The sequence below is a fragment of the Camelus bactrianus genome, chromosome 14, assembly GCF_048773025.1.
Source record: "Camelus bactrianus isolate YW-2024 breed Bactrian camel chromosome 14, ASM4877302v1, whole genome shotgun sequence".
Taxonomy (NCBI): domain Eukaryota; kingdom Metazoa; phylum Chordata; class Mammalia; order Artiodactyla; family Camelidae; genus Camelus; species Camelus bactrianus.
The window spans coordinates 42,967,112-42,993,315 of NC_133552.1; the positions used below are offsets into that span (position 1 = coordinate 42,967,112).

The window sequence follows — 26,204 nt, forward strand, 5'->3', positions numbered from 1 at the left end:
AGTATAGTTGATTTTTTAAACTTTGTGCTTGTTTGGAGGGGAGGCAGTTAGGTTTGCTTACTTATTTATTTCTTATTGGAGGCACTGGGGCTTGAACCCAGGACTTCATGCATGCTAAGCACTGCATTCTACCACTGAGCTATACCCTCCCCCACCAATCTGGTCTTTTAGAGAAAGCATTTGCTGACTCCGTTGTAGACCGTTGAGTTCTCTTGGGTCTTTCTCCCTCTTACCTTCTTCACCTCGTCTCTCTGCATACACCTGAATGGTTGTTTCTCCTCCAGAATCCACTCCCTAACCGCTCCCTTCTGTCTCTCTTTATTGGTGAGCTTCTCAGTAATTCTACGCTATTCCACAATCTCTACAACTTCAATGACTGGTCTCAGAAGGGATGAATGCCAAATCCATGCTCCCAGCTCTAAACTTTGCCCTCAACTCCAGCTTATTTATATTTATATTTCCAGCACCCTACTCCACAAGTCATTTCAAACTCCAGTCCTATTTTTCTTTCAAGTCTCAATTTAACAGACTCATTGTTCTCCTGGTCACCCAGGTTCAAAGCTCTCATCATTTCACGTGTCCCCATCATTAAACCAGCTGCTAACTGCTACTGCTTTTACCCTACAATTTTTCTGGAGCCCCTTCCCTTCCTTTCATACTGCTTCTCAACAAACTTCCTCAAAGTACTGCTACATACACTTGTTTCATACAATATTTCTCTAGGGATTAAATGAATGCAAGACTTACATCAAACCATTCCTTACCTGAAAGCCTTTTTTTCCCACCACCCAACAAATGAGGTTCAGCTGCCCTCCCTAAGCTCTACAGTTTATTTTTCCTTCAGAACTCAATGAGTCTTCTCTCCAAAGCCCCTTAACCCAGCTACACACGGCTGTTCCCTTCCGCCCACAATTCAGTCAACAAAAATCTACACCCTTCCTACAGAATGGTGCCTTCTTAATGAACCTTCCTTTCATTTTCCAACAAAAATGTAAAACTTCCTTTCTAAAAAATACCCATATTTTGTATTTATATATTTTTATGGCACTTTCACACTTTACATTTTGAATTATACTTAAGCATGTATTTATTTTATGTCCCTTCTTCATTCTGTCTGCTCCTTGAAAAGGGAAGACCATGTTGATTACATTCCCATGCACACGATAAAAAGCAGTATTTACTGAAGACAATGGTAATAAATGCAGAGCTCTATTTAAAATGATCACAGTAGTTCCCAGTTGGCAAAAGATTCTGAAATATAATGATAAAAGTATCTATTTCATATTTTATTTTAAAAATTACATCCTGGGTTATTTCTAATACTAACATTTGTAGGGGAAAAGTCACAATCATTAAATTTCTATTACTCTGGGAAGTCTTGGATAATGACTTATTTTGGTTGGAGTAGGCCAAGGGATAACGTGGGAATGAAAATGTTCATAATTTTATTCACTTTTTAGCTAAATTACATTTGCCAGGCTTTTCTTTCCTTTCAGGAAAATATTTTAAATACTTCAACATACTTATCATTTCTATAAGTTACCGCTTGGAAACTGTACTGTAATGAAGGAATGAAGGAATTCGATTATTTAAAATATAGCTTAAAATTAATGTTTGTTGAGATGACCAAAAAAGCAATCAGGGTTTCATTTTTCTAAAGAATCATGACTAAAACGATTTTCCTTATTTATAAAAAGAAAAACAACACAGATTTACAATTGTCCTGTGTTCACTGGAAGCATGCCTTAGCGCACCAAAGACTTGTGATTAAAAAGAGTTCATAAACTTTTCCATTAATAAGTGGGATTTTACACTACGCTTACACTAACCCTATTAACTCTCCAGAGTCAGCCAAGAGCCCTGAACCTCAGGGGTCTTCTAGGATATCACTACTCCACTGTTCCCACTATGTTTCCATTTTGTCGATTCACTGCAATTGCTCAGAACCCAAGCTTAACCAGCTCCAACTGATTTATTCAAAACTGAATCCACCTTAGGCAGAGATGATTTAAAAGACTTAATAATAAAGTGAATTTCTGGTGAGTACATATGGTGAATAGTGAGATCATCAAAGTCATTTTCATCTGTAAGGCACAGATATTTCTAGAAGATGATTTTAGGCATTAATCTATGGCCTTTCAATTTTCTTATTTCACTTAGTTGGTTATTCTGCTCTATCTGTGTCTTCTGTTTTGTAGACTGGGTAGAGTTGAACCATGAAAGAAATAGATCGAGATCTTCTGCAATGATTTTAAGTACCACTGAATCGTGATCTTCGACTTAAATAGAAGGTGCTTAGAAATATTTAAGAAAAGGCAGACAATCTACCTTGGACTTAATAATTCTGTTCCTATATTGGCTGCACTATGTATAGCTAGTTGGCATGTAAATGACTTACTACAGAATGGTTCTTGGCTAGTTTCAAAGTAAAAAGGCTTAAAAATGTTGGCACATAAAACTAATCACGCACCATGGCACGTTTAGAATCAATGGTACTGTTGTCTTCACCCCTCTTTGCTCCCTGTGTCTCATTTTACAATACATTTAAACCTGCTAGATTAAAAGTCATAAAATGTAATAGTGGTTTAATGCATTCTCTCAGACGTACAGCAGGCCTTCGGAATTCTGGAGGATATGTTCCCAAGACTATTAAAGATCCTCGCGTTTGTGAGTGATTGACGTGTGCCGCTGGACCTCTCTACAGCTCTCAGGACTGCGCGTTATCCCTCTTCACTTTCACTTCCAGCCTCTTCTTAAAACTCCCCTCCCTCGGCTTAGGGTATGGCTACACCTGTCCTTGCATCCTGTAATACATTTCCATTCAGAGTTATACACCTCCTGTGCACACTCTTACATCACATTAAAAAAAATTTTTTATTAAAGTTTTCTTTCCCATTTAACTGGCAATTTACACCCCCTCCCCCATATGCCTCTTCCCCCAACAACTTACTAGCTTATTGTGTGGGTCACAGGCTGAGAGCAGAGCACCACTGAGATGGGTCCTGTCATTCGGAGGTTCACTCCTGCACTGACTCCCCCATTCACGTGACTTGTTAGAAAAAGTTTCACACAATATAAGGACTACATAATGGACTTCTGGGAACACTTATGAAAAGCCGAAATCTTAGATGTTACATCCATCAATGCCAATTACACAGAGTGTAATTTTTCTTTATGAGGGCAAGTGTCCGTACTAAGTCTTCTCCTTGCAGTGAACTGCTTGGCATCGTCCTAATTTGCAGTGAAAAGCTATTCAAAAATGACCTGTAAATATCTTTGGACGAAAAAGCAAGTATTGATACATTTTTCCCTTTGTTTCAATCTAGGTTGAAGGCTGTGTTTGCTCACATCCTCATTTTATGCAAACTGCAAAGAGAAGTATTTGCTCTGTAAAACCGGATGAAAGGTGTTTTCCATATCAATTCTTTGCTTGGTATGCTTTTCTAAGAAAAGACAATTCTATCAGTTCCCATCAATCCTTGGGGGTTTGTCTGTTTTTAAAGAGATTTTTTTTGATGCTCTGCTAAAAGTCCCCCTTGGGGATGATAAATTACCGAGCCTTCTGAGAGTGCCAGTGAGATCCCTACCATCTAGAAATGGAACCATGATTTCCTTTGGCTTCAGGTACAGTCACTACTTTGGGACTCATTTGCACAGACCCCCTTCTGAGCCCAGGGACTCCAGCCTCGAGCAAGGTCAGGGAAGGAGTCCACACAGACCCTAGCCCTGGCTCCAGAAATGACTCCAAGAACAAGGTCAAAGTTGTACTTCTGCCTAGAGACAGGCCAGGTGCAACAAGCACCTTGAGAACACTAGTATGACACACGCTGCACTGGGAGAGGGCACGGAAGGCATGCACTTAGCTTTCTGGCTCTCTTCACTTTCACCTGACTTTACACCTACTTCTTTATGAAAGCCCACCTTGGTTCTGTGAGGAGAAGGAGGTCAAGGCTACAGTGGAGGATGAGGACTTGGACTCTCCTAGACAAATGGAAGACAGTGTAGTGCTTGAGGTCAGTATGTTTAGGTGTTGAACAAACACAAATGTTGGATTGCATTTTCTTTGAATATAGTAATAAAGTAAAACAGATTTTTTACTGGTAAGGCCAGTGATATTTATTAGTGTTCTAACAGCATGCATTCTGAATGTCATCGACCCTGATTTCCTTAACCAGAGCTGCCAAGTCGCCCCTTTAGCACTAAGCATTGGCTGTCCCTGAGGCCAAGCCCAGATGGCTCGTTATAATCCACGCAAGTTCATGTGCTAGTAATCGAGATCTTCCTGTGTGTCCACCACGTCTACGTTATCAATTAAACAAGATATCAAGGACCAACACAGCTATTCAGTACTCATCCCTCTCGCTCCTCCAGTCACTCCAGACCCTGAACACTGTTTCCATCCATCGTCTCTCACATCCAACCATCTTCGACGTAAAGATAAAATACGAAGAGCCCCTTCACATAGGACCCAGTATTTGTTCTCATACACTTGCTTATAAAATTAAGTTAAATTATTTACAGCTTTTCCTTTATGTCATTTTTATTTAAGAAATTCCACACACCTATATAATGATCACCTATCTATCCTCCCAAAAGACTGAAAAAAAAAACTTTAACATTTACAGTATTTCTTTCAGATCATTAAAAAAAAGTAAAATACCACAGAAAGAGTTGACTATTTTTTCGCGTTTGTCTCCCTTTTCCACTGTGTCCTGGTGTACCTAAGTTTTAATGCTTTAACTCTCTGTGTATCAATGAATAGTAACAAATGCAGTTCTGCCCTTTAAAAACTGTATATAATGATGTCATGTTCTACAATTTATTTTCACTTAACATTACATTTGAGATTTTATTTATATTCTTATCACTTAAAATTCTTCTAAAGTCTAAAGTCATATATCTATTCTCCCAAACACCAGAAGAAACCAGCACACTCCAACTACCCAGTGAACATTCCCACCTTGTCCGTGTTCTTTTTCTTTATAGTTCAATATTTTGGTACATATTTTACTGTCAAGAGTTAATTAAAATTGATTTCTTTGTGCAGATTATATATCTATATTTTAAAACCAGTTCTAAGCTCACTTACCCTTTCGGGTTTTCTTCTTTCAAAAATACACCCTTTAGTTCTTCAGCAGATTTGTGTGGGCGGTAAATTCTTAATCTATGCTTGAAAGTTTCTTTATTTTACTGGCAGTTGAACTGACTTTTGTTGAGAGCAGGATTCTAGGATCCCTCACTCGGGCCTTTGAAAAGACTACATTCTGCTTTCTGACATCTGTTGTTGTTGATGGTTTCTGTCTTTCTTTAATTCCTTTGTAGAAAACCTTTGGAGAGTTTCTTTATGACTCATGCTTGATGATTTCACCGCTATGTGTCTAGATGTGGGTTTATTTTTACTGATTTGTCTATGTTCTAAGATTTCTGACGTCCCTTAATTTTCCAAATTTCCCAGACATTCCTCTGAATATTGCTTCTCCGAATATCGAAGTCTATCTATTCTTATTTTATAGAAGTCCTTTAAGATAAATGCTGGAACACTTCAGTTCATGCTCTTAACATTTCCTGTTTCTGTTAATTTTTCTACTTTGCCTTGTTTTCTTAGTACAATTATCAGTACAATCTTTCAATTCATCTATTCTCCCATCGAATTTGCTCAACATGTTTCAGTTGTGAAAGCAAAACCTGGGAATTATCCTAGATTTATTTTTTTCCTTCATCCTGGACATCCATTTGGGAACTGAGTTCTGCCCATCAGATTTCTATTCATACTGCCTCTGCACTGGCCTTTAGGAATTTTTACCTGGCTTCCTTAAACAGCCTCCTAACGGTTCTCCTTTCCTTTATGTTCACTATGTTCAGTCCTTCATCCACAGATTTGAGTATTACCATGTTACTCCCATCTACTTATGAGCTTTCTGTGTATCCCTGTGGCATTCAGTAAACACAGACTCCATAGCTTGGCACACAAGGCCTATGATGACCAGATCCATGGACACTCCTGGAGCCTCATTTCCACTTCTTATGAACACCCTCATTTGAACCAGACCAACCTATCTATCTGTATTATCCACCTTCCCACCAGGATGCACTTTGCTCTTTCGTATTTCCAGGACATTGCATCTTTTTTTTTTTTTTTAACTGCCTTTCCTTCCTCATCAATGTGGATAATGTTAGTAACACTCCCATCTGAGGAAAACCCCTCTCCTGAAGTCACAACCACCCCTTCCAACCACTGAGCTTTGTGCTCCTCTGTGACCTACCTCTGTGGGTCTGTGCTCACCTGTACTACAGCACTCTTCTCAACACAGTCTCCTGCCTCCTTTACCACGTGACTATGAGCTTCTTGTGGGCACTGCCTGGGCATTGACCATGTGGCTGAATCATAACTGTGCATTAATCTAATGAAAAAGTGAATGGAAAGGAATACACTGGACAATTCCTGGGTAAGACAAAAGGTTAAAAAAAAAAGGGCTTGAATACTAAAAAATAATTTTTTTTAATCTGGTGGTTCAAGTTTTATTAAGTTTTGGTAAAAGAATAAGAAAGCAAAAAAGGAAATGAATGGTTATTATAATCATCATATTCATTTAATAACAAATATGAAGACTTTTTCCCTATTTAAATGGTACAACGTAGGGAATAATATTCAAGAAGTTTATATAATGAGTCAACTAATTTCATTTAGTTTATCAAGTGCAACAGTTCCTAGGTGGTATCATTTTAAAATATGAATATACATACATGCATGTCTCATGAATCTGCATTTATATATACAGGAATAAATAAGGTGCAGTACCGAGCTCTTCTCTGGGCAGCCTCTAATACGCCCAGATGTGAGATGGCCACTGCATCCTGTACTTCACAAATAAGCAAGGCTCCCTAAGTAAAGCACCCACCGGCAATATTAGTAACAATACAGCTGCTATTCCTTGTATTATCTCTGGAATGAGGTATGGGGTAAATAGCGTTAACAAGTCGAATCTGAGTCTGTGATGCATTACTCCTACTGTTACCAGGAATAGTTCTATTCTCAATGTTAATCATAATTAAAAACAGAGTGCAACACTGAACAATGGCTATAAACCATTCAGTGGCTTATTTGGACTTGCAGACTGGAAATGTAACCGTTCACTTACAGCACATCATGCAAAATCGTACAGTTAAAACTAGTTTCAGTTACAGTCGGAAAGGGGTCGACTTTTTAAAGGTGAGGGGCTTATTATGGTGATTAACATAAAAAAGGATCACAATTGGCCAAGGAAGGAGAGAAATCGGTCGGTTAATAAGTTGCCCCACTTGCAAGGTGGATGGATGATGAGATAAGAAAACACGTGATTGGATGTTGCAGCACCTTGATTACTGTAGATCATACCAATGGCACAACGATGCCACGAAGTGGGCTCTCAGCTGTTAGTGCCCACTTGTTAGATGAGAAACGGTTCATGCTCCATGATAACCATGACATCAAGAATATGTTGGAAAATAACTACCACATATCATGATGCCAGTCAGTTTGGGAAGACATACAAGATACTCTACTCTTTGATAAACTTCCTAAAATAGTAACAGAACTACAAACACACAGAAAAATACTGTATGAGACTCTGAAGAGAAACTGACACAAAAACTGGAAAATGTTAGCTCTTACTATGAAGCAGTTCTCTACAACCAAACACACTTTAATGGAATTTATTTCCCAATTCTTGAAGAAGGCATTTCTGAACATCTGCTATATAAGCTAGGATAATTCTAAAACTGTAATGTTATAATGATTATTAGCTATTGGCTAATGCTCAGAATTTTATTGAACTCATTAATCTAAGAAAAATAAATATAATTATAATGGTAATAATAAACGCTGGCTGTATTTTTATTTTGTGGTTTCTCCCCTTGTGTTTTTCAGAAAATAACTACTGCCAGAAAGAGGTAAGACAGAACAGGCAAGTCTGTGTTGTATACGCCTGTCTCACCAACTCCCTGCTCAAGAGAGCTCCAGGCAGGGACCAGATATGTCTAAAAATGACACAGATGTCGATCTCTGAAACTCAGTGAACCACGCTTTGACAAAATTTCCCCATACCTAGGGAATGTTAACCTACAGCTTGAGGCTGTTGTTTTTAATGCTGCAAGATGCTGGAGAAATGGAAACGCATAATATGGTACCATAACGCCAGTATTTAGCAACATGGAATTACCTCGTGCTGTTCATTTATATACTTGGTTTTATAGATAGATAGATTTCATATATAAATTTCAAACCTTGGCCAAAATAAAATGATTTGAAAATACATTGTGTCTATTTTGAGGGAATAGGCGATTGGGCTATTTAATGCTGACAAATTCTCTAGATAACTAGGGCATACATTTTTAAGCATCGAGCCCAAGTATGGCAAAGGATTAAAAAGTTTTGATTTTATCCAGGGCTCTCCCATTAATAAGCTGTGACCTTACAAAGAATAGAGGAAGTTCCAGGAGCCTCAGTTTTCTTATTTGTAATAGACAGGCAATAATATTTATACACTGGTTATACTGTAAGACTTAAAGATGATGTATATAGAACACAAAGAACATATAAGCATTCAATAAAGGTTAATTACGTAAATGATTTTTAATAAATATATTTATAAGATTTATTACATACTTGGTCTCCTACTTCAAATAGACTGCCCATAATTTAGCCTTTCCTTCATTCCTAATGGTCATTATTTCAAAAGCAATTATTACACTGTAATAAAGTATTATCTCCAAGGACTAAAGAGCTGTGTAAGCCTATTTACTCCAATCCCGAAAGACCTTGCTGTGATTTTTCAAGTTCTTATTTTAATAATAATTTGACACCTTCTTTGTGAGCTGCCACTTTCTTGCCCTTAGTGTACCTACAGATAAAAGGAGTTTCCTAATTTGAGCAGGGGGGTTGGCAGATGGTAATCTTAGGTTGGGGGGGGGCTCGAGCACCTGTAGGTTGGTAATACAAAATCAGGAGATCTCTTTTCTTTTAACTAAGGAAAATTATAGACGGTGATATGCAACACAAATTTTTTTGGCTAGTGGGAATACGTAAAAAATCTACTGAGGTTAACATTTTAGGGGACTCCAGTTATAAAAATAAAAATTGAGAGCTATTCCTCTCCTCTGTTTTTCTTTTGCCATTTTTCTTCACTATTTCCTCTCTATGCACAGCAGGAAAATCATATTCACAAGAAGGTAAGAAGTGTATCTAAACTAAGAGTTAAAAGGCTTTCTGTTTTCAGGTCCCCTCCTGTAAGTAATTCATAGTAGACAACCATGCACGCAATACATGTTTTACATCCTATGCCGTGTGCGGGTGTGAGTGCCTTGATAGCCCATGATTCAGTAAAGCTACCCTGTCCTTCATTCTCTGTGCACCCTTCATTCTCTGCCCTCACTGTTCACTCTTTCCTCATCTGGAACACGTCTTCCTAGTCTGAGGAGCAAAGCTTTAGGCTTCTTTAACTTCCACCTCAAATGCTACCTACTCTCCCTGCATTATAACATATGACTTCCTCCAGAGTCTAATTTGCGCTCTTTGGGGATTTACAACCTCAGTCTCCGGAAGGCTCCCTCTGTTTTAAAGGGCTCTGTGTTTACAGAGGACTGATTTAAAACACCCACTCCTGACAAAGGCCATGCCAGAGATGATTAGGGAGCCCTTGGATTTAGCACAGAGACAAAAATGCAATCACGGAATTGACAATTTCTTCTAAACGCAGAAGATACGAAACAATTCAGACAAAGCTGTTTTAGACTGGTGCTTAGGTTTGCTTAATATACCTTTAAGATTAGACTTTGGTGGAAGGAAAGGAAATCTGTGTTTTATGGCTGCAACAAACGGGCCCACCACGGTAAAAATGTCATTTATTCTTTCTCACCAAGAGATGTTCACTACACAGTGAAAATGAAAGTAGCATTTTCCTTCTACTTAAGGTTTGTTAGATGAAATTTATGTTTTTAAAATGCACTGCAAACACCAAAAACTGATTGTACCGTTATCAGCTTTTAAATCAAAACAGCTTCCTATCTGGTAAGGACAGGAGAACAGGTCGATTTATTTCATAAAACTTTATGTACAAAGAGACAGTGTCTATGAACTTAATGGAGAGAATATAGAGTCTGGAGAGGTAATTTTTATTACAATTTATAGTGGGATTATCCATACTCCACAGTTTTCAGATTTTATTGAGATTTTATGGAACCATGATGCTGACGCAGTTAACTGCAGTGGGATGGGAGACATAATTTGTTTCACCCTGACTGGGAAATGATATTGGCATTACTATTATATAAGAAACCTCACAGACTCTTATTAATTGCCTGGATCCAATCAAAGCCATTATTTACCCTAGTTTCACAGCTAAAGTATTTTACCTGAGCGTCAGAGAATAAATAAGAACTGGCTGTAATTTTCATACAGCAATATCTTTTCATTAAGATGGTTTGGAAGCTGTAAGAAAATTTCTCACCCACAGGGGTTCAACTCCAGAAACTATTAAAACCTAAATCACATCAAGCATCTATTATGTACCACCAAATATTATTCTTCAATAGTTAAGTACTATGAAATAAAACAAACTCAGGAAACAGCAGAAACAATATACTGAAAAACACCGGGGAGTTACAGATGGCACACTGACATTCAAGAGTGACGGCTTTGGAAATGATGTTCATGCATTCTACACATTGATCATTGTGTGCCAGACACTGGACAAGGCAGTAAGGCCATGATATAGATATCACTGTAATAGAATTTTATATCATATATATAATATATTTGAGCCTAATATAAGGAGCCAAGAAAATACACTTCATATATATCTATGTATATGTTTATATATGACATAACCTGCCTTAAAATTTGTTTTGTGCCTTTCCAGCAAAGAAGGCATTTGTACCAGGTCTTTTGTCAGAGAAACAAAGGACCGCCCAGGAAAAGGAAACTACATGGATAAAGGGAGAGTTGTCATCATGCAAAGCCATGGAAATGGCATCTGGGACACGGGACATCTTTAGTGGGATGGCTGCAGACTCGGAGGAGAGGTAGTAGGAGCCAGATTACGAGGATGCAAGGACCCTGCTGGTTTTCATTTTATGTTGTTGCTTCTTCTACTTCCCTCTACAAGGGCAACTTCCTTTCATGGTGAGGATTTAGGACTGGAGACCAGCAGTGGCCGTAGCATTCTATCTGCACATCTCTTACAAAACACTGCGCCTGCCTTCATTCATTCATTTGTTCATTTATCTCTTCATTCAGTCAACATTTAATGAACATTTACCAGTGTCAGGCACAATGCAATGTGCTGAGAAAACATTAGCTAATGAGGCCTGGATGGGTTTGGGGAGATGCCAGCCTATTTTATGTTAGGAGTGAGGATTTATAATCATATATGCTGCCTTATATAAGCAACTAGAGTTTTTGTCAACAGAGGAGTTTACGTTCACTGTAGGTCACCCAAGTCCTGCTAGGTCCTTCCCTCACCACCTAACTGAGAAGCCCATATACCATGGAAATATCTTTCTAATTCTACTCTATTTCCACTGAGCTTTTCCGAATTCCTAAGCTATTGAGAAGGCAGTTCTCAGATGAATTCTTTGAAGGCTACTGCCAGTTATTGGTTTTACCAAATTCTCCTATTTTCTGTCCTCTGATATTCTTGCTGTCCCAAGACATAACTCTATTTCTCTTCCATTTTTTCCCTCTGTGACCTTCCATAACACTTGTTCATAGTTCACAAGTTGGCATATATATGCCTCCATTTACCCAACAAACATAATCCATGGTACAAAAACAAAACAAAACTAAGCACAGATATACAGAAAGTAGTATTTTGTTTCTACTAAACAGAATTCACATATAAATGTGCAGGATGGGAAATGGGAAAAGTGTATAGAGGTGATGCTTCTTCTTTCTGGTCCAGGTTAAATGCAGTCTGTTTTGTTTTTGTTTTTGTTTTTGTTTTTGTTTTTGTTTTTGTTTTTGTTTTGCTTTGTTTTGTTTTGTTGTTTTAAATATTTCATGTTCTGGAGCCCTAAAAACAAAGTAGGTAAGTTAGGTTTCAAATTCATGGTCCCATTTTACTTTAAAAGGGCATATGCACTGCACTCCCTGACAATCCTAAACTAGCTGGGCAAATACAGAGCAATTAGAGAATAAATTAGTAACTAGACTATATGTAAAAGTTCCTCCCACTCTTTCAGTTCACACTATTTTAAAATTCAGCCACTAGATGGCAGTACAAGGGCTGTCATGTTCAACATAGGGTGTTTAGTTCTATAATACATCCCTTCTAGATTTGGTTGGATATAGAAGAGAAAGAAGAATCAATATTCAAGAAAAGGTAGAATGGTGACAGGAGGAAGGAGATACAGAAGGATGCCTGGGAGAAGAAAGAAGACAGAAAATGGAGGAACGAGAAGGCAGAGAAAAGAAGGTGGAATCAAAAACAGGTACTTTGAGAGGGAGATGAAGAAAGGAGGAAGATGGAGAAAGGAAAAGGAAAGAATCTGCGTTAAAGGTGAGATAATTCCACATAGTCTCTGGGAAGGAATCACAGTAATAAATATATATTTCAATATGACAATCCGCCTGCACATAGACACGCACAGTACTGCATTTGCATGCATAGGTTACTAAACAAAAGTTTAATGATGTAATAAGACTTACTAGCGTGATGCTCTCATATATTTTTTTAATCTAATCCATCCTATTTAATTTCTTTAAAATGCTAGTTATGAGCTAATAAACTGATTTCAAGATTCACCAACAGGAAAATGACTCACAGTGTGAACAGTATCGTTTTAGTGTATTGTAAACCACAGCTAGCTTTTAAGAGAAGTTATCTTAAAAAATTGCCATCATGACATTCCTGGCCATATAATTGGTCCATAAAACATTTGTTGAATAAATGAACTAATAAACAGAAGAAAAAAGATGGTGAAGCCGCCTGGCCATGAAAAACACAGACAACTGGCCAATGATCAACGTAGCATTTCCCCCACAGAAAGTGGCTGCAGGAAAGACAGAGTGTGTGATTATTACTCTGTAAATTGGTAGCTCCTCTTTTATTTATTAGATAGAAAGACAAATATCAATTTGTTCTTTTCCAAAGAACACAAAGTGGAAGCACAGTTAATCAAATTCTCCATTACCAATGGAAAACAGGCAGAGAGAAGGAGCTGAGAAAATAGTAACATAGCTTGGAATAGAAAAAGAATTATTGTTAACGGAGCACAAAAAAAACAGGGAACAGAAAACCAGAGCCAGAGGGTTGTAAATAATTAAAAAGCCAATTTAAAACAGCGCTGGCAATGATTCTAAGACCGAGTTTCCCTCTTGGATCTTATATTCTTCCTTCTTTCATTTGATCCTTCTAGGTCTTAAGAGTCACTGGGTAAAATGCCTATTTGCAAAAAAAAAAAATCTCTATCAATATTGATATACTAGATATAGGTACGTATCTCTCTCTATATATAGATACATTCATCCAATAACCAAAGGGTTCTTGCAATGACTGTATACATCAAATTTCATCAAAATAATTCTATAAATATCTGCAATCTAATATGTAAAATAAGAATTTTCTTGCAGCACAACAGCCAGCATTTGTACTATTTGAAATTAGAGGCTTTAAATTTAGGTAGAACATTATTTCAGGAGAGAAAAAATTTGTTCTTAAAAAGGGAAACTACGGAGGAAGGAGAGATATTTCAAAACCCAATATGTTAACGTTCAATGTGCTAAATATTACCAGAGAAAACTTTTCAGGTGCAGTAAAAAATGAACGTAGAGACTAGATTAAATACTATATTAGTAATATATCACATTAAGCATGTATCTATTTAAAGATACATTAGACCATTTTATTACAGGAGGAACTTGTCCTAACAAATAATAATTGTGTGGCTAGGTGTCACTTTATAGCAGAATGAACACAAAGTCCATTTGGTTAACCTCTTGCTTTCACTACTTTACCTACTGAATGGATTTGTCTTTGGTCTATATCTTTACTTCCTTATGTAACATCTATCTCTGAACGAAGTTATCATCTTTCTTTCAATGCACATCCCCTCTGCTGTCCAAACTTTTGCTTTTCTTTTTTGCTTGGTACTTTTATTTACTACTTAACTACATGGGAGAAAAGGCAAACTCACTCCTTGACATTTTACAGTCTACAAGGAGCTTACCTAAACTTTTCTTTTTTCTAATTTTCCTAGAACAATACATGTAATTTCCATCTCCTCTCTCGAGCTAGTTATTATACTTTAGAACGAACCCAGTCCATGCCAGATGAACCAGAGGGACTCACAGACTGCAGGTATTTCAGATAAACAAGAGCGTACACCAAACAATTTTTGGTGGAATCTTTTCAACTTTCTGTGCATTCCCCAAAGTGAAAAAATACAGATGAGTTTCTAGTCCTTGTTGAAAATCAGGTAAAAACAAGTAACAAATGACCAACGGAACGGAACCATCTAACATATTTTGAACTCCTATTTTAAATTCAGTTTTTCATAAATATTGGCTGACTACCCTTCCCACTATTTCACAAGTTCCTGTCTTTGTTTTATAATGATAGTTGTGAAACACTCAAGTCCTATCAAAGTCTAAATTCAAGAATAATAAGCCAAAAGTCTGCCACAGTCAGGTCCTGCTTCCCAACAAGCAACATTAAAAAGCTAATTAATAACAAAAGATTGAGTAGCTAGGTGGTTTGTCAATAAATACCAAATTCAGATTTAAAATAGGAACCTGTATCTAGTACTTATCACACTTAAGCATAAGGAGAAGAATAAATGTACCAAAGGAAACTATGGTAGGTAGTTCAGTCACTCAAGAAGCCAAGACAGCTGTGCACATGAGCACAGGTCAGCTGCCCCGACTATTCTGGTCGTACAGACAGATGACACCAGGATCCCACCGACTGGTGAACTTAAAAGAGGACCATCATGTGTAAGGTAGACAGAAGAGGTGAGTCTGTGACAAAATGAACCGGGACCTGAAAGAAAACATCACGAACATCACCAAGTGGGGAAGCCAACAGCAGAAGAAACTTGGAGACCCCAGGAGATCTGGGATGAGAGTTTCATGGAAGCCAAGCTCCAGCAGCATTCAGTGGTCAGGAGGGACAGTCATAACCTCCAGCCAGCTTTGCAGCAACCACCGTGATGACCATACTTCCTCTCACAAATATAAATGGCACGGGACTAAAAATACACTGTGGCTTCTTCCTGGGGGTGGCTGAGCAAAGCAACAGCCTGTGGGAAGAAATGGGGTGTATTTCAGAATTTGTCCACAGCCATGTCCCTTTGAAATTCCTGAATGAGTGCTCTGGGAATTAGGTATAATTTTGGAGGACTCTTCATGTCATCTAAATATAACAGGAAAACAACACTCTTTTAAGGAGATGACCAAAGACACTGCATGCCCAAATGGGCTTGCTGGTTTCTTAACAGCAGTAACCACATGCTCTAGTCAGATATGTCAGGGGGAGGGGAAGTACTTTAAACTCAAGGATCTAATTGCATAAATGTTTTAAGTCAGGAGTAATGCACTAACGTTAGTAAGTTATTTTTCGAGTAGGACACCATTACAATAAAAAGTCTTGATGCGATAAATAGGTTTTGTAAAATTTTGGCAGATGGGTTACTGGGATGAAAGAGACCATGGCTGCACAGGAAACCAGAGGTCAGCTCTTCCCTCTGGGCGGTTGCTTTTATTACAGTAACGTGGACATTTGGTGAGTTTGGGTGGCTAAGAAGACAACACGGGGAAAGGGGGAGAAAAAAGACCAACAGACCATCTACACAAAATAATAAGAACAGGTTAGTGGTCAGGGAAAAAAAGTGGGCAACAGTGAAATACTCAGCTGCCTGCACCAGGATTGTCAGTTCTGACTGTTCCAAAGCCACCGGTCAATCACACCCTTGCTCAGGCCTCATTCCTGAGCATCAAGGTGAGACTGGTTCCAGCTACAAGGAGGAAGGACCAGCTCAGGAATGGGCGGGAGAAAATGAGTTGTTGTTTTTTTTCTTTAAGCTCTTTAGTTGGATTTTCACTGACTGATTATGTAACAGAGTAGAGCCCCAGGGGGCCTTCCTGGGACCGACCCCTCCCCCATATCCTCCCCTTTAACTCCTCTCTGAAGTACCTGATGCACATTTCCTGAGCTGTCTTATAGATGTCAAAACCCCCACCAAAAGAAATTAACTACTAGTGATCATGAGCATGTAGCCCCCAGACCTACCACTGTCTAAGGATTGGTAATGTTAAGCCCTGTGACGTCACCCGATTACGTCACCATCAACCAATCAGAATTGTGCACGAGCTGATCACATACCCTGGGACTCCTCTCCCTCATCTTGCCTTTAAAAATGCTTAGCTGAAACCCATTGGGGAGGTTCGGGCGTTTGGAGCATTAGCTGTCTGGGACTCCTTGTCTGGCATCTTAAAACAAATGCTGCACTTTCCTTCATCACAACCCAGTGTCAGTAAACTGGCTTTAACGTGTGCAGGCGAAGAGACCCAAGTTTTGGTTCAGTAAAAGTTTTGGTTAAGTATTTTGCATTTCTAAAATGCAGTATCTTATTAATATTCAAATGTAAAAAAAAGTCTTTAAACAACAAATTATTTGGGATTTATCTTTTGTTCTAAACCACTCTGTACATTCCAGTATGTATTATGAATGAGAAGTATTTGATTTTAAATATTCATGTTAATGCTGGTATCATTTTTATAATTCTCAATGGAACCCAAGTTTTACTAAACTTTTTTGTTTGTGTTTCATTGTCAATCCTAGATCCTTATCTGCTGCTTTTTTTTTGCATTTTCTTTCATTTTCCATTACGTACCTTTTTTTCCTTAAACTTGTCAGTCTAAAAGCTGACTTTAGAATACAGGCTAATTATACTACAAGATGCAGGTTACTTCCACAAAATATAAGCAACTAACATGCAATTAAGAATTTTGTTTCTATAATTCTTCCCTCTCCGGAATTACCCATTTTCAACTGTCTACTGCATTATTCTTGGCAGAATAATATGCTGTACTCTCCCCTCTTAAAATGTCTCCCTTTGAGAGCTTACGTGCCTCTCCATCTATCATTCCATTTTTCTACAACTGTTCCAGCAAGACGACTCCAAAGAGCTACCCAGACTTTCAATCTCCCCTGCCTCCCCTCCCCTCTGAACATGAACTCACCTCGGTCAGTCCTGTGTCCCCACCACGCCACTGACACACTGTCAGTATCACCAGTGAACTCGGCCCTCTCCAAACACTGAATTCTGTCCTTATTTTATTTGGCCCCTTAGCAGTTTCTGGTATAACTGACAACTCCTTCCTTGAAACACTCTTGTCACTTACAGCCTAACACTTTTTCTCATACCTTAACAGCAGATCAAAAGGAAGGAAGGAAAAGCGAATCCTAAACACATTCTTCCATGAAGGTGATCACAAACCAAGAACAACTTTGCATGTAATTTGTTATGACCTTCTATGCTTTCTGCTGCTAAGTATCTGTAAAACCCAATGAAAGTCTCCTGGGAAATCTACCAAAAACTTCCCCAGGCTGAACTGAAATTCCTTTATCAGGTCAAATAATCCCTTTAGGGTCTTGTTTATAAATAACATGTTTCAGGTTACGAGCCAGAGTCCACTGGCTCTTCCCTCTATGTGGTGAGCCGTCTACATCTCACTACCACCCCTTCGGGGGGCTGGTGTCGAGCTGTCTTCCTCAGGAGACCCACTCGGACAGCATCCCTCTGATAATGCTGGCCTAAGATGTGTCTGTTTACTGTCCCTTCCAGAACATCATGCAGATTTCTGCATATCATATATTACATTCAGGGTCCAACTGAGCTCCACTGGTGCCCTGGGCTAGCCAACAACCTGTCATTCCTTTAGACCAGATCCTGGAAATACCTGGATGGCTGAAGTTCTCTCCTCAATAGAACACTTTTCCACATTCCTCAGTTGTTAATCAAGCACACCCATGTGGAAGTTCCGCTTTACTCCATCCCAAATTGTAACCACCCCATTCAGAACAGCATAGCAAAAACAGTGTTTCCAACCACATACAACACCCTCCATGAAAATACCTTCGTCAAATACAGCTTCCTCTATGTGCGATTATAATTAAACTCTCTCTCCTAGGCACATCCATGGCTGGTCTATGTTTTAATCTGACTCTGTCCATGATTATCAGTTAATTGTAGACTTTTTCTGGTGGATCTCTCAGGAGACTATAAGCACTCAGGTAGAAGAGCATCTGTTTTGCTCAGCCCTGTATCCCTGGTGCCAGTAAGATGCCTAATACCTAATAGATGCTCAATAAATCCTTGAATGGACAGCGGGCTCAATTCACATGACCCGTTGTTTTAGACGTGGATGTGTACATTCAGTCCCTTGTGTAATGTGACGTAAGATCATCTACTTCTCTACCAGGGACCAGATATGCTACACCAACTTTATAAGTGCTCAGCCAGTACAATTGTCTACATTCATGTGAATTAGTTTTGTATCTTTACTATTAGCATTTTGAAAAATCCTCCTCTCCTATGATATTTCCTTTCGCTCATCCATACCAGCAATACAAGTCCCATGTGAGAATGGAAACAGGGGCTCCCTTTATCACTCAGCCATCTCCCTGCTGGCCCCGTGCCCAGCTGCACATGTGCGAAATAAAGACATGAGGAATTACTGAAATGCCCTTTTCTTTATTCATCCTGGGAGGTAGGCAGGCCGCCTCCACTAGACACTTTTATCATCATCTAATTAATCAGTTAAATAAAAAAAAACTTACAAAATGCTCTAGCAATATTTGTAGAATATGGTGATTATAAAAACTTAATATAAACCAATAAAAATAGAAAGTATGGGATTTTTCTGGACAATTTCTCATATTAAACTCTCATCCCTTATAATTTGTTGTAATAACAACCTCTACCAACTTCTGGGAAGCAGTTTTTCACTTTTGAATTCAGGAAGTCTTTTTCCCTCCAACTTCCTGTTTTCACAAGAAAGAGAAAAAATTCTGACCCTTATTGCTTCAGGTGTTTTTTGGGGGGAAATAATAATAATAAATAATTGCAAACATTTATTGATAGCCAGTCAGTGCAAGACACTTACACATAAGCTTACTTAATCTTCCCAATCATCTTCAAGGATAGATCATGTCTTTATTCTCATTTTACCACCAAAAAAAATGAAGATTAGTGAATTTAAATGACTTTCCCAAATTCAAAGCTGCAAATGAGGGAACTGGGATTATAACTCATACATCCTTGATCCCAAATCTCATGGTGCTAACGTCCACCTCGCAGTCCAGTGTGCTTATGATTATACAAATGTTCAATCTTTATACGAGAAAACTACTGAATAAAAAACACTACATGTAACTGACAAATATACTCATGTAGAAAACAAATTACAGCATGAGTCTTAACCCAGTTTTTCTGCAAAGATAACTTTTCCAGAATACTAAATTTTGGCAGTTTACTTTATATATTATACACTTGAAATAAAAATAATCTCTCCCACTAAATGATAATGGCAAATAAAAGAGGTACCTCTTTTGTTTCCTTCTGTAGTACATCAAAATTGTTATATATATAAAAAAAAAGGCCATGAGTAATGTTAAAATCCTTATCAATCTACTTCCTCATAAAGCAGTATTTACCATAAGTGGTATCACACAAAGATTGGAGTCTATGGTGTACACATACACACATATATAAAATAATGTAATATGCAAGGTTATATTTTTTTCTACTTGTTAATTCTTGGTTCTTAACGAATTTTCAAGTACATCTATAAATTATAAAAGAAAGTAAATAACTAATGTGGCCTTCGGTTTATGTTATTATTATTCAAATTGATTAGCTTAGGTGGATCAGAAGTATTAATAATATCAAAGAAGGTTCAACTCAAGTAAAATCTATGAAAAGACCCCCTTCTTCCTCTTTTTCTTCTACCTATTCACAAAGACGGTGGTGGGATGAGGTCCTGCCTTTGCAAAGAATGTCTGGATCTCAAGCTTGCAGTCTAAACCTGTGACTGCTGTAAATCATGAGATTTTTCACTTGGTAAAACTGGGAAGGTGAAATTTGTCACATATGATGAATAAATTCACTGCAGATAAAACAGTAACTTGCAAAAGATGAATGCACAATTTTGTAGTGTTTGTTTGCAAAAATTTCTCCAAGTTCAAGACCAAGCGTAATCCCTATGCATTGAGTCCTACCTTAAACCAGAACCAAACAATGTTTACTAGTGGTTTATAAGGCAGCAGTATTTTATGTTTTCATCGATCACATTTTAATTACGAGCCTCAGTAGTAATATGGTATCAAAGCAAAAAGTAATACAACCTAAGTCTTAATCCATCATCATCTCTAAGTCTGAAGACAAAATACACACATAGGAGTTGATGATTATAGGCATTTTACACTTCTATAGAAGGGTGGCTTATTTTTTAGATTCATGGAAAGGGAAAAAAAAAAACCAACAGCATGATGTTATTACAATTTCTTCTAGTAAAAAAAATGGAAAAAAAGTAAGAACCTAGAAAAATAACTTCATGATCAGCTGTCTATCACATATAATTAACTTGGTATTATTACATACAGCCATGAAACAAAGTATCTTTCTGCCTTCTAACCCCTAGAAGGAAATATTAATACTGTATTTGGAATTATTTCCATCATACAGAGACTTCCTATTCTTCAAAATAATAACTTAAGACTTACACGAAAATAGGAAATCAAGCGACATAATACTTGCAGCCAAACACCTAACTTTAGAATTATTTTAATGGTAACATAACTTACAAGTTACTCAAAAGTGGATGATCCGATTCTGAGCACTGGAATTTCAGGGAATTTTGTACTGTAGCCAGACAAATAAGTTCCAGTCAGAACAACTGAAAGAAGAAACACCCTAATACACTTTTCAAAAAATTTCATAATGGCTAATCTCTATGAGGGACTGACACATTTACAATTCACAGGCAGTTACGTTGACTATAAATTGTCCTTCCTATTTGAGCATTTGAAAGTAAACATTATTTTGCAAATGTTGGTATTTGATTCTGACATTAAGTGACCTGACGTAACCATACATACTACCCAACACTGATGCATATATCTATATAAATAAATATGAGGTTGGTTTCTACTAAACTATGCTCTACTCAGCAGTGGATCAGCTGGTTCCTCTGTGTTCTGCACAGAACTTCCTTGGATGTAGTGTATTTGCAAAATGAACGCATAGTTACTTCTAGCGCTGAAGTAAAACACATCAAGCTCACTTGCGTCTCTTACCTTTGCCATGGCTTCTCCCATCCTCCAAAAGCGGTACTACGATAGTGTTGTTCACATTTCCAGGTGACCGCACGGCTGTGTAGACAACAGGCACTGACTGTACCACCACAGGGATGCGGTGAACATGACTCAGTTTGTTAGACTGTAAATTCATGGGACTTGACGGCGGTACGGGATGGATAATGTGCAAAAACTGCTGGCCTCCCACCCCAGATGCAGAGGCAACAAGGGGTCCTGGAGTTAATACTGTTGACGAAGATGATGCTGAAGATACTGATGTTATGACGGTAGGGGATGAGGCTGGACGACTAGAAGACGATGAAGAGGTTGAAGTTGAAGAAGGCGAGGAGGCAGACGCTGTCATGGAAACTGGGGAGGATGAAACGGCTGTGGGGGATGTCCTGGCTTTGTTGATTGACAAGTCCACTGGCTCAGTTTGTGTCTGGAAGTGATCTACAGATAACGAGTCCTCCGGGGGCTCCCCTTTCACATTGTTTAGCAACAGGGGAACAGCTTCCATATCGGGGTAGTTGTGGACGTTTGGAGACTGTGGGGAGAAAAATGGAACATATTTATCGCTGTAATCACACGTTTTAATAGATGATGTACGACTTGAACGTTGATTACATTTTCTCTTCTTGCCATGGAACATTAATTCACTCTCCAAATATCTGAAGGATTGCTCTCTGACAGTCGTCACAATGAAAGCTGAGAGTATGAAAGTACAACAGAATAAGACGATTGGGAGAGACAGACATAATTGTTATCCAGGGATATAAGTGCTCTATGGAGGAGAAAAGAGGCCACGGGAACCTAAAAATGGTATGCAACTGTACACAAAATGTTCTGAACCCTGGGAAACTCACTGTGACATTTCAACTTTCCTATCTGCTGCAAGAGCCACTGTACCACTCTCATTCTGAGCATTTCAACAGCACAGAGTTCTCTGACTTCCCACATCCGATTACTAAATTATTCAATACAAACCGCTTCTAACAACTGGATTATAACTTAGCTCCTTAGCGATGACAAATTTTTTTCTCAAAATAATACACAGAAATACTACAACAGACATTTTTAGGAAATAATAATTTTTGGAAACACTTACTCTGGAAATTTTAAATTGCTTAATCTTGTGTTGTTTAAGACAATGATAATAATTTTGTCCCAAGTTTGCTTTCATTTTTTTCAAGTTTTACTGAACAAAATTTAATAATTGCAAAAAAAAATAATAAAGAATCTAAGATTCCACCCAGACTAATGGGCTCAGCATGTTATTACTGGCCATGAATATAATTTATTTTTACACTCATTCCCTTATAAATTCGAGAAATATTTATTAAATCCCTATTTCCAAGGCCTAAAATTGCCCCTAAATTCTATTAGCATGCGTTAGTCTAGCCTTAACAGAGAGAACTAGACTACAGTAGATTATTTTTGGTTATGTCTGATTTGACTAGGCTAACACAGACATTTTTCTATTATATGAAGACCAAAAACTCTTTCAGCTTCATTATGGTATGAGAACAACAATGCCTAAAATTATATTAAATTGGTTCATTTCATTCTTCGTTAAATAAAAGATTTCAGTTTGCTATTCTCTCCTAAAACTTAAGCATCCACTTAAAGGAACAAAACATTCTTCTTCAAACGTGTCTTTATAGAATACAAATTATAGCTCCATTCAGAAAATACAATAGTGCAAGGGCATTTTATTTAGTACCAATGAGAAAAGAAAGAAAATAAGCAAACAATGGGACTGGATCAACTAAACAGGAAAATGGGTTGATGTTTTACTTTTTTTTTTTTTTTTTGCTTCTAAGCTAACGTGGTTACTTACCCACAAAAAGATAAGAATTAGAAAATATTAAAATAAACCATCCAAAATATCTACTGCCTAAAATTCTAAATAACAAGATTTCATTTCACCTGCTGAAACTGAGAAATAAGATTTTAAGTATCTTCTCAGATATCAAGAAACCGGGTGAAAAAACACCATAAACAGTGCAACTTTTATAAAAAGCTATTAGCATTATCTACTCTTCTAACTGGAACAGTATGTCAGTTTGTACCCAGTGTTATTGTTTACTTTCTTTGTAAAACAATGTAAGATGTTTCTTATTAGTATGTTTTACCCATACAGAAATTCCTTGTTGAGGCTGCTTTCGTAAAATATCCCAACTGGTTTGTCCTTAAACTAATAAAATGTCATTAAGCACTTATTATCAAACACTGCTTGACTTCAAATACAGTCTTGATTGATTTCTCTCTTTTTACTGAATTAGAGATATCTGAAATTCAAATTTTGGAAATAGTGACCATTTCCACTACCAGTTTTTCTCCTCCTAAGGTTCCTACATAGGTTTACAAACCATAGACTGAGGTATAATTCATTACGGTAGAAAACATTTCATAAACAAGAGTCCTTTAGCTGCCTATGACAATATAAGAGGTGGTAAATACGGAGCTTATTTGTAAATAGGTGGCTTCAGAGGCATCAAGTGTCACTGAGCTTTGCAAACGACAGACTTTGCTAGATTATAAACAAGAGTCCTTAACTTTGTAGCTATCTGTTTAATCCCTCATCAAGGAAAATATTTACTCCTTAAGTTGTTTTACAACAATAGAGGAAGAATGTGCCTCCTGTAATTCTGTTGTCTCTGCCAGAAAGCTATGAAGACCTAATAGTAGGAAGCCTCTAGCTGCTTTCAAATACTTGGGAACTACATAGCTTTTGTAGGAGCTCAAACCAAAACACAGAACATGCTCACAATATTAGGAAGGTTAGACCAAACCTCCGGACGAAAGATGTGTTATTTGGGAAGGTAACACACATTATGCATGAGTTTGTAAGTGTAAACAACACAGAGGCTCATTCTGGTTCCTATTTCATATGTCATAGTTGAAATGCAACCAGCATGTCCAAAAACAATCCCTTATCAGCACAAAGAGGACTTATCATACCATTCACCTGTTTCCAGTGTTGACATATCTTCATAGCTCATACCAATTGCTTCCACTGTGATAATGTGGCAGGTAAACCATTCATAATGCCCGCTTCCAGCCGCACATACATACATGCAAAACCAGCAATACTACATTAAATATGTTTCCCAAACAGATGTGGTCCACTCTTGCTCCTCCCTTTTAGGAAAGAGAAAAGACCTGAATGGCTTGATCCTGAAATCATCAGTAGGAATTCACTTCATGACTTTTAGAAAGTGGAAAACTGACATGTGTTGGTTCCGAGGTACGAAGCTTGAGGGGGCAATGAGAGCAGAGCCGAGAGCTGGAAGGAGAGCTGGAGAAACCAGGGGGAAGCACCAAATGAGAACTCAGAGCAGTTAGAAGTTAAGTAAAAGGACTACACAGATTTGAGAAGGTGAGAAAAGATATGGCTGTGTTACTAGAAGAAGCCTCTCAGAGGCAGGGACACTGAAAAGACCAGACATCATAAAGACAAGTTCTAAGCCGAGTGAGGGAACTTCTGTAAAAGACAACACAGGAAGGATGTCCTGCTAAAGATTCACCCTTGGTTACTAACGACTCAATTCTTGATTCAGCACTGATGGACGACTCATAGCAGCGTCAACTAAGCGTGGCTGCGGCGGTTTAAGTAAAAGCTGATCAAGACTTTTGCCTGGAATTGGTGACTTGAGCTGAATTTTTGCTATTGATGATCCTGGTGTGGAAAAGATGATCATTTACTATATTCAATATTATCAAAAGAAACAATTCCTTCTAAAAATGTGAAGACTGAAGGGCATGCTGCATTTCTGCAAAGAGAATGAGGTAATTAATTTCATTTTCCAAGGATAATAAGCTATCCCTTGGAGGGGTCTACAATAAAGTCAATTTTTTAGCCTTTCGTACCTTTAGAAATAAATACATAAATACACACAAAAGTCTGACAAGGTAAATAAATGTAACAGTATAATAAAAAAAAGTGTGTGGAAACCTAAAGATAAATATAAATAGGATTATAGCATTACATTATGGTTTCGTCAAAAGTCTGAAAGCCAGTTTTATTCAAAATAATCTACTCAATAAAACATGATGCACAATATTCTAATGAACATATTCCTTTCAGGGATCTGGGGATTATGTGCGAGCTGTTCTAAGCAGATCATCGTTTTCCTGGTTTACAAACATTTTAAAATGTTACTTCAGCTTTGGGCATTTTATTGAATGAATGTAAAAATGTATCTAAAACCTCCTATGTATTAGTTCCCAGAATACTAGATAAGTTTCCTACAGTCAGCCATTACCATCAGCTGAATCTTATTACAGTCTCTGAGTGAATAAAAGTATTTTTAATGCTGGTCATGTATTTTGATGATCTGGTAACCTTAAAAACAGGAGAAAAATATCTGGACATCACCTCATCTTTGGAAAGCCTTCCAGAGATTCTTCTGTGCAGTCCTGGCTAAGGATCACTTGGGTGATATTCTGCTAAATATTATCTAAGATTTAGATGCTAACTGTTGGTCCTTAATGACACCAGGGATTTTTAGAGAGGTGGCACTTGCACAGAGACATACATGCATACACAGACACATACACAAAGGATGTGCACAACTGTCTGTCTATCCATCCATCTATCCATTTATCTATTCATCTGAGAGCCAGGGAGCCAGCCAGCCAGCCAGCATTCAAATAGATTATGTTTACCTTTATAACTTTTTGAGAAATAATTTCACAGCAGTTTTTAGAAAAGACTGTAAAGTGTCTTGCCTAACAGGACACAGCTCATGCTTCACTGTTTAAAGAATCTGCTTTATAGCCTGTTAGGTGGTTATTAAAGAAAGACAATTTGATTTGGACACAAAAGACCTGAATTCATGACCTACCCTGTTACTTATTAGCTGTACA

At 37.7% G+C, this 26,204-nt stretch overlaps 1 protein-coding gene across 14 annotated transcripts in view; it reads right to left on the reverse strand.

Annotated features, from left to right (window-relative positions):
• Nucleotides 1-26,204, reverse strand: part of KLF12 (KLF transcription factor 12) — a 405,368-nt gene that overhangs the window by 115,550 nt on the left and 263,614 nt on the right. For all 14 annotated transcript variants that reach the window (XM_074378321.1, XM_074378322.1, XM_074378323.1 and 11 more), the window contains one exon: nucleotides 21,333-21,879. In XM_074378321.1, the coding sequence (XP_074234422.1) occupies nucleotides 21,333-21,879 (547 nt within the window). The remainder of the gene's footprint in view (nucleotides 1-21,332; nucleotides 21,880-26,204) is intronic.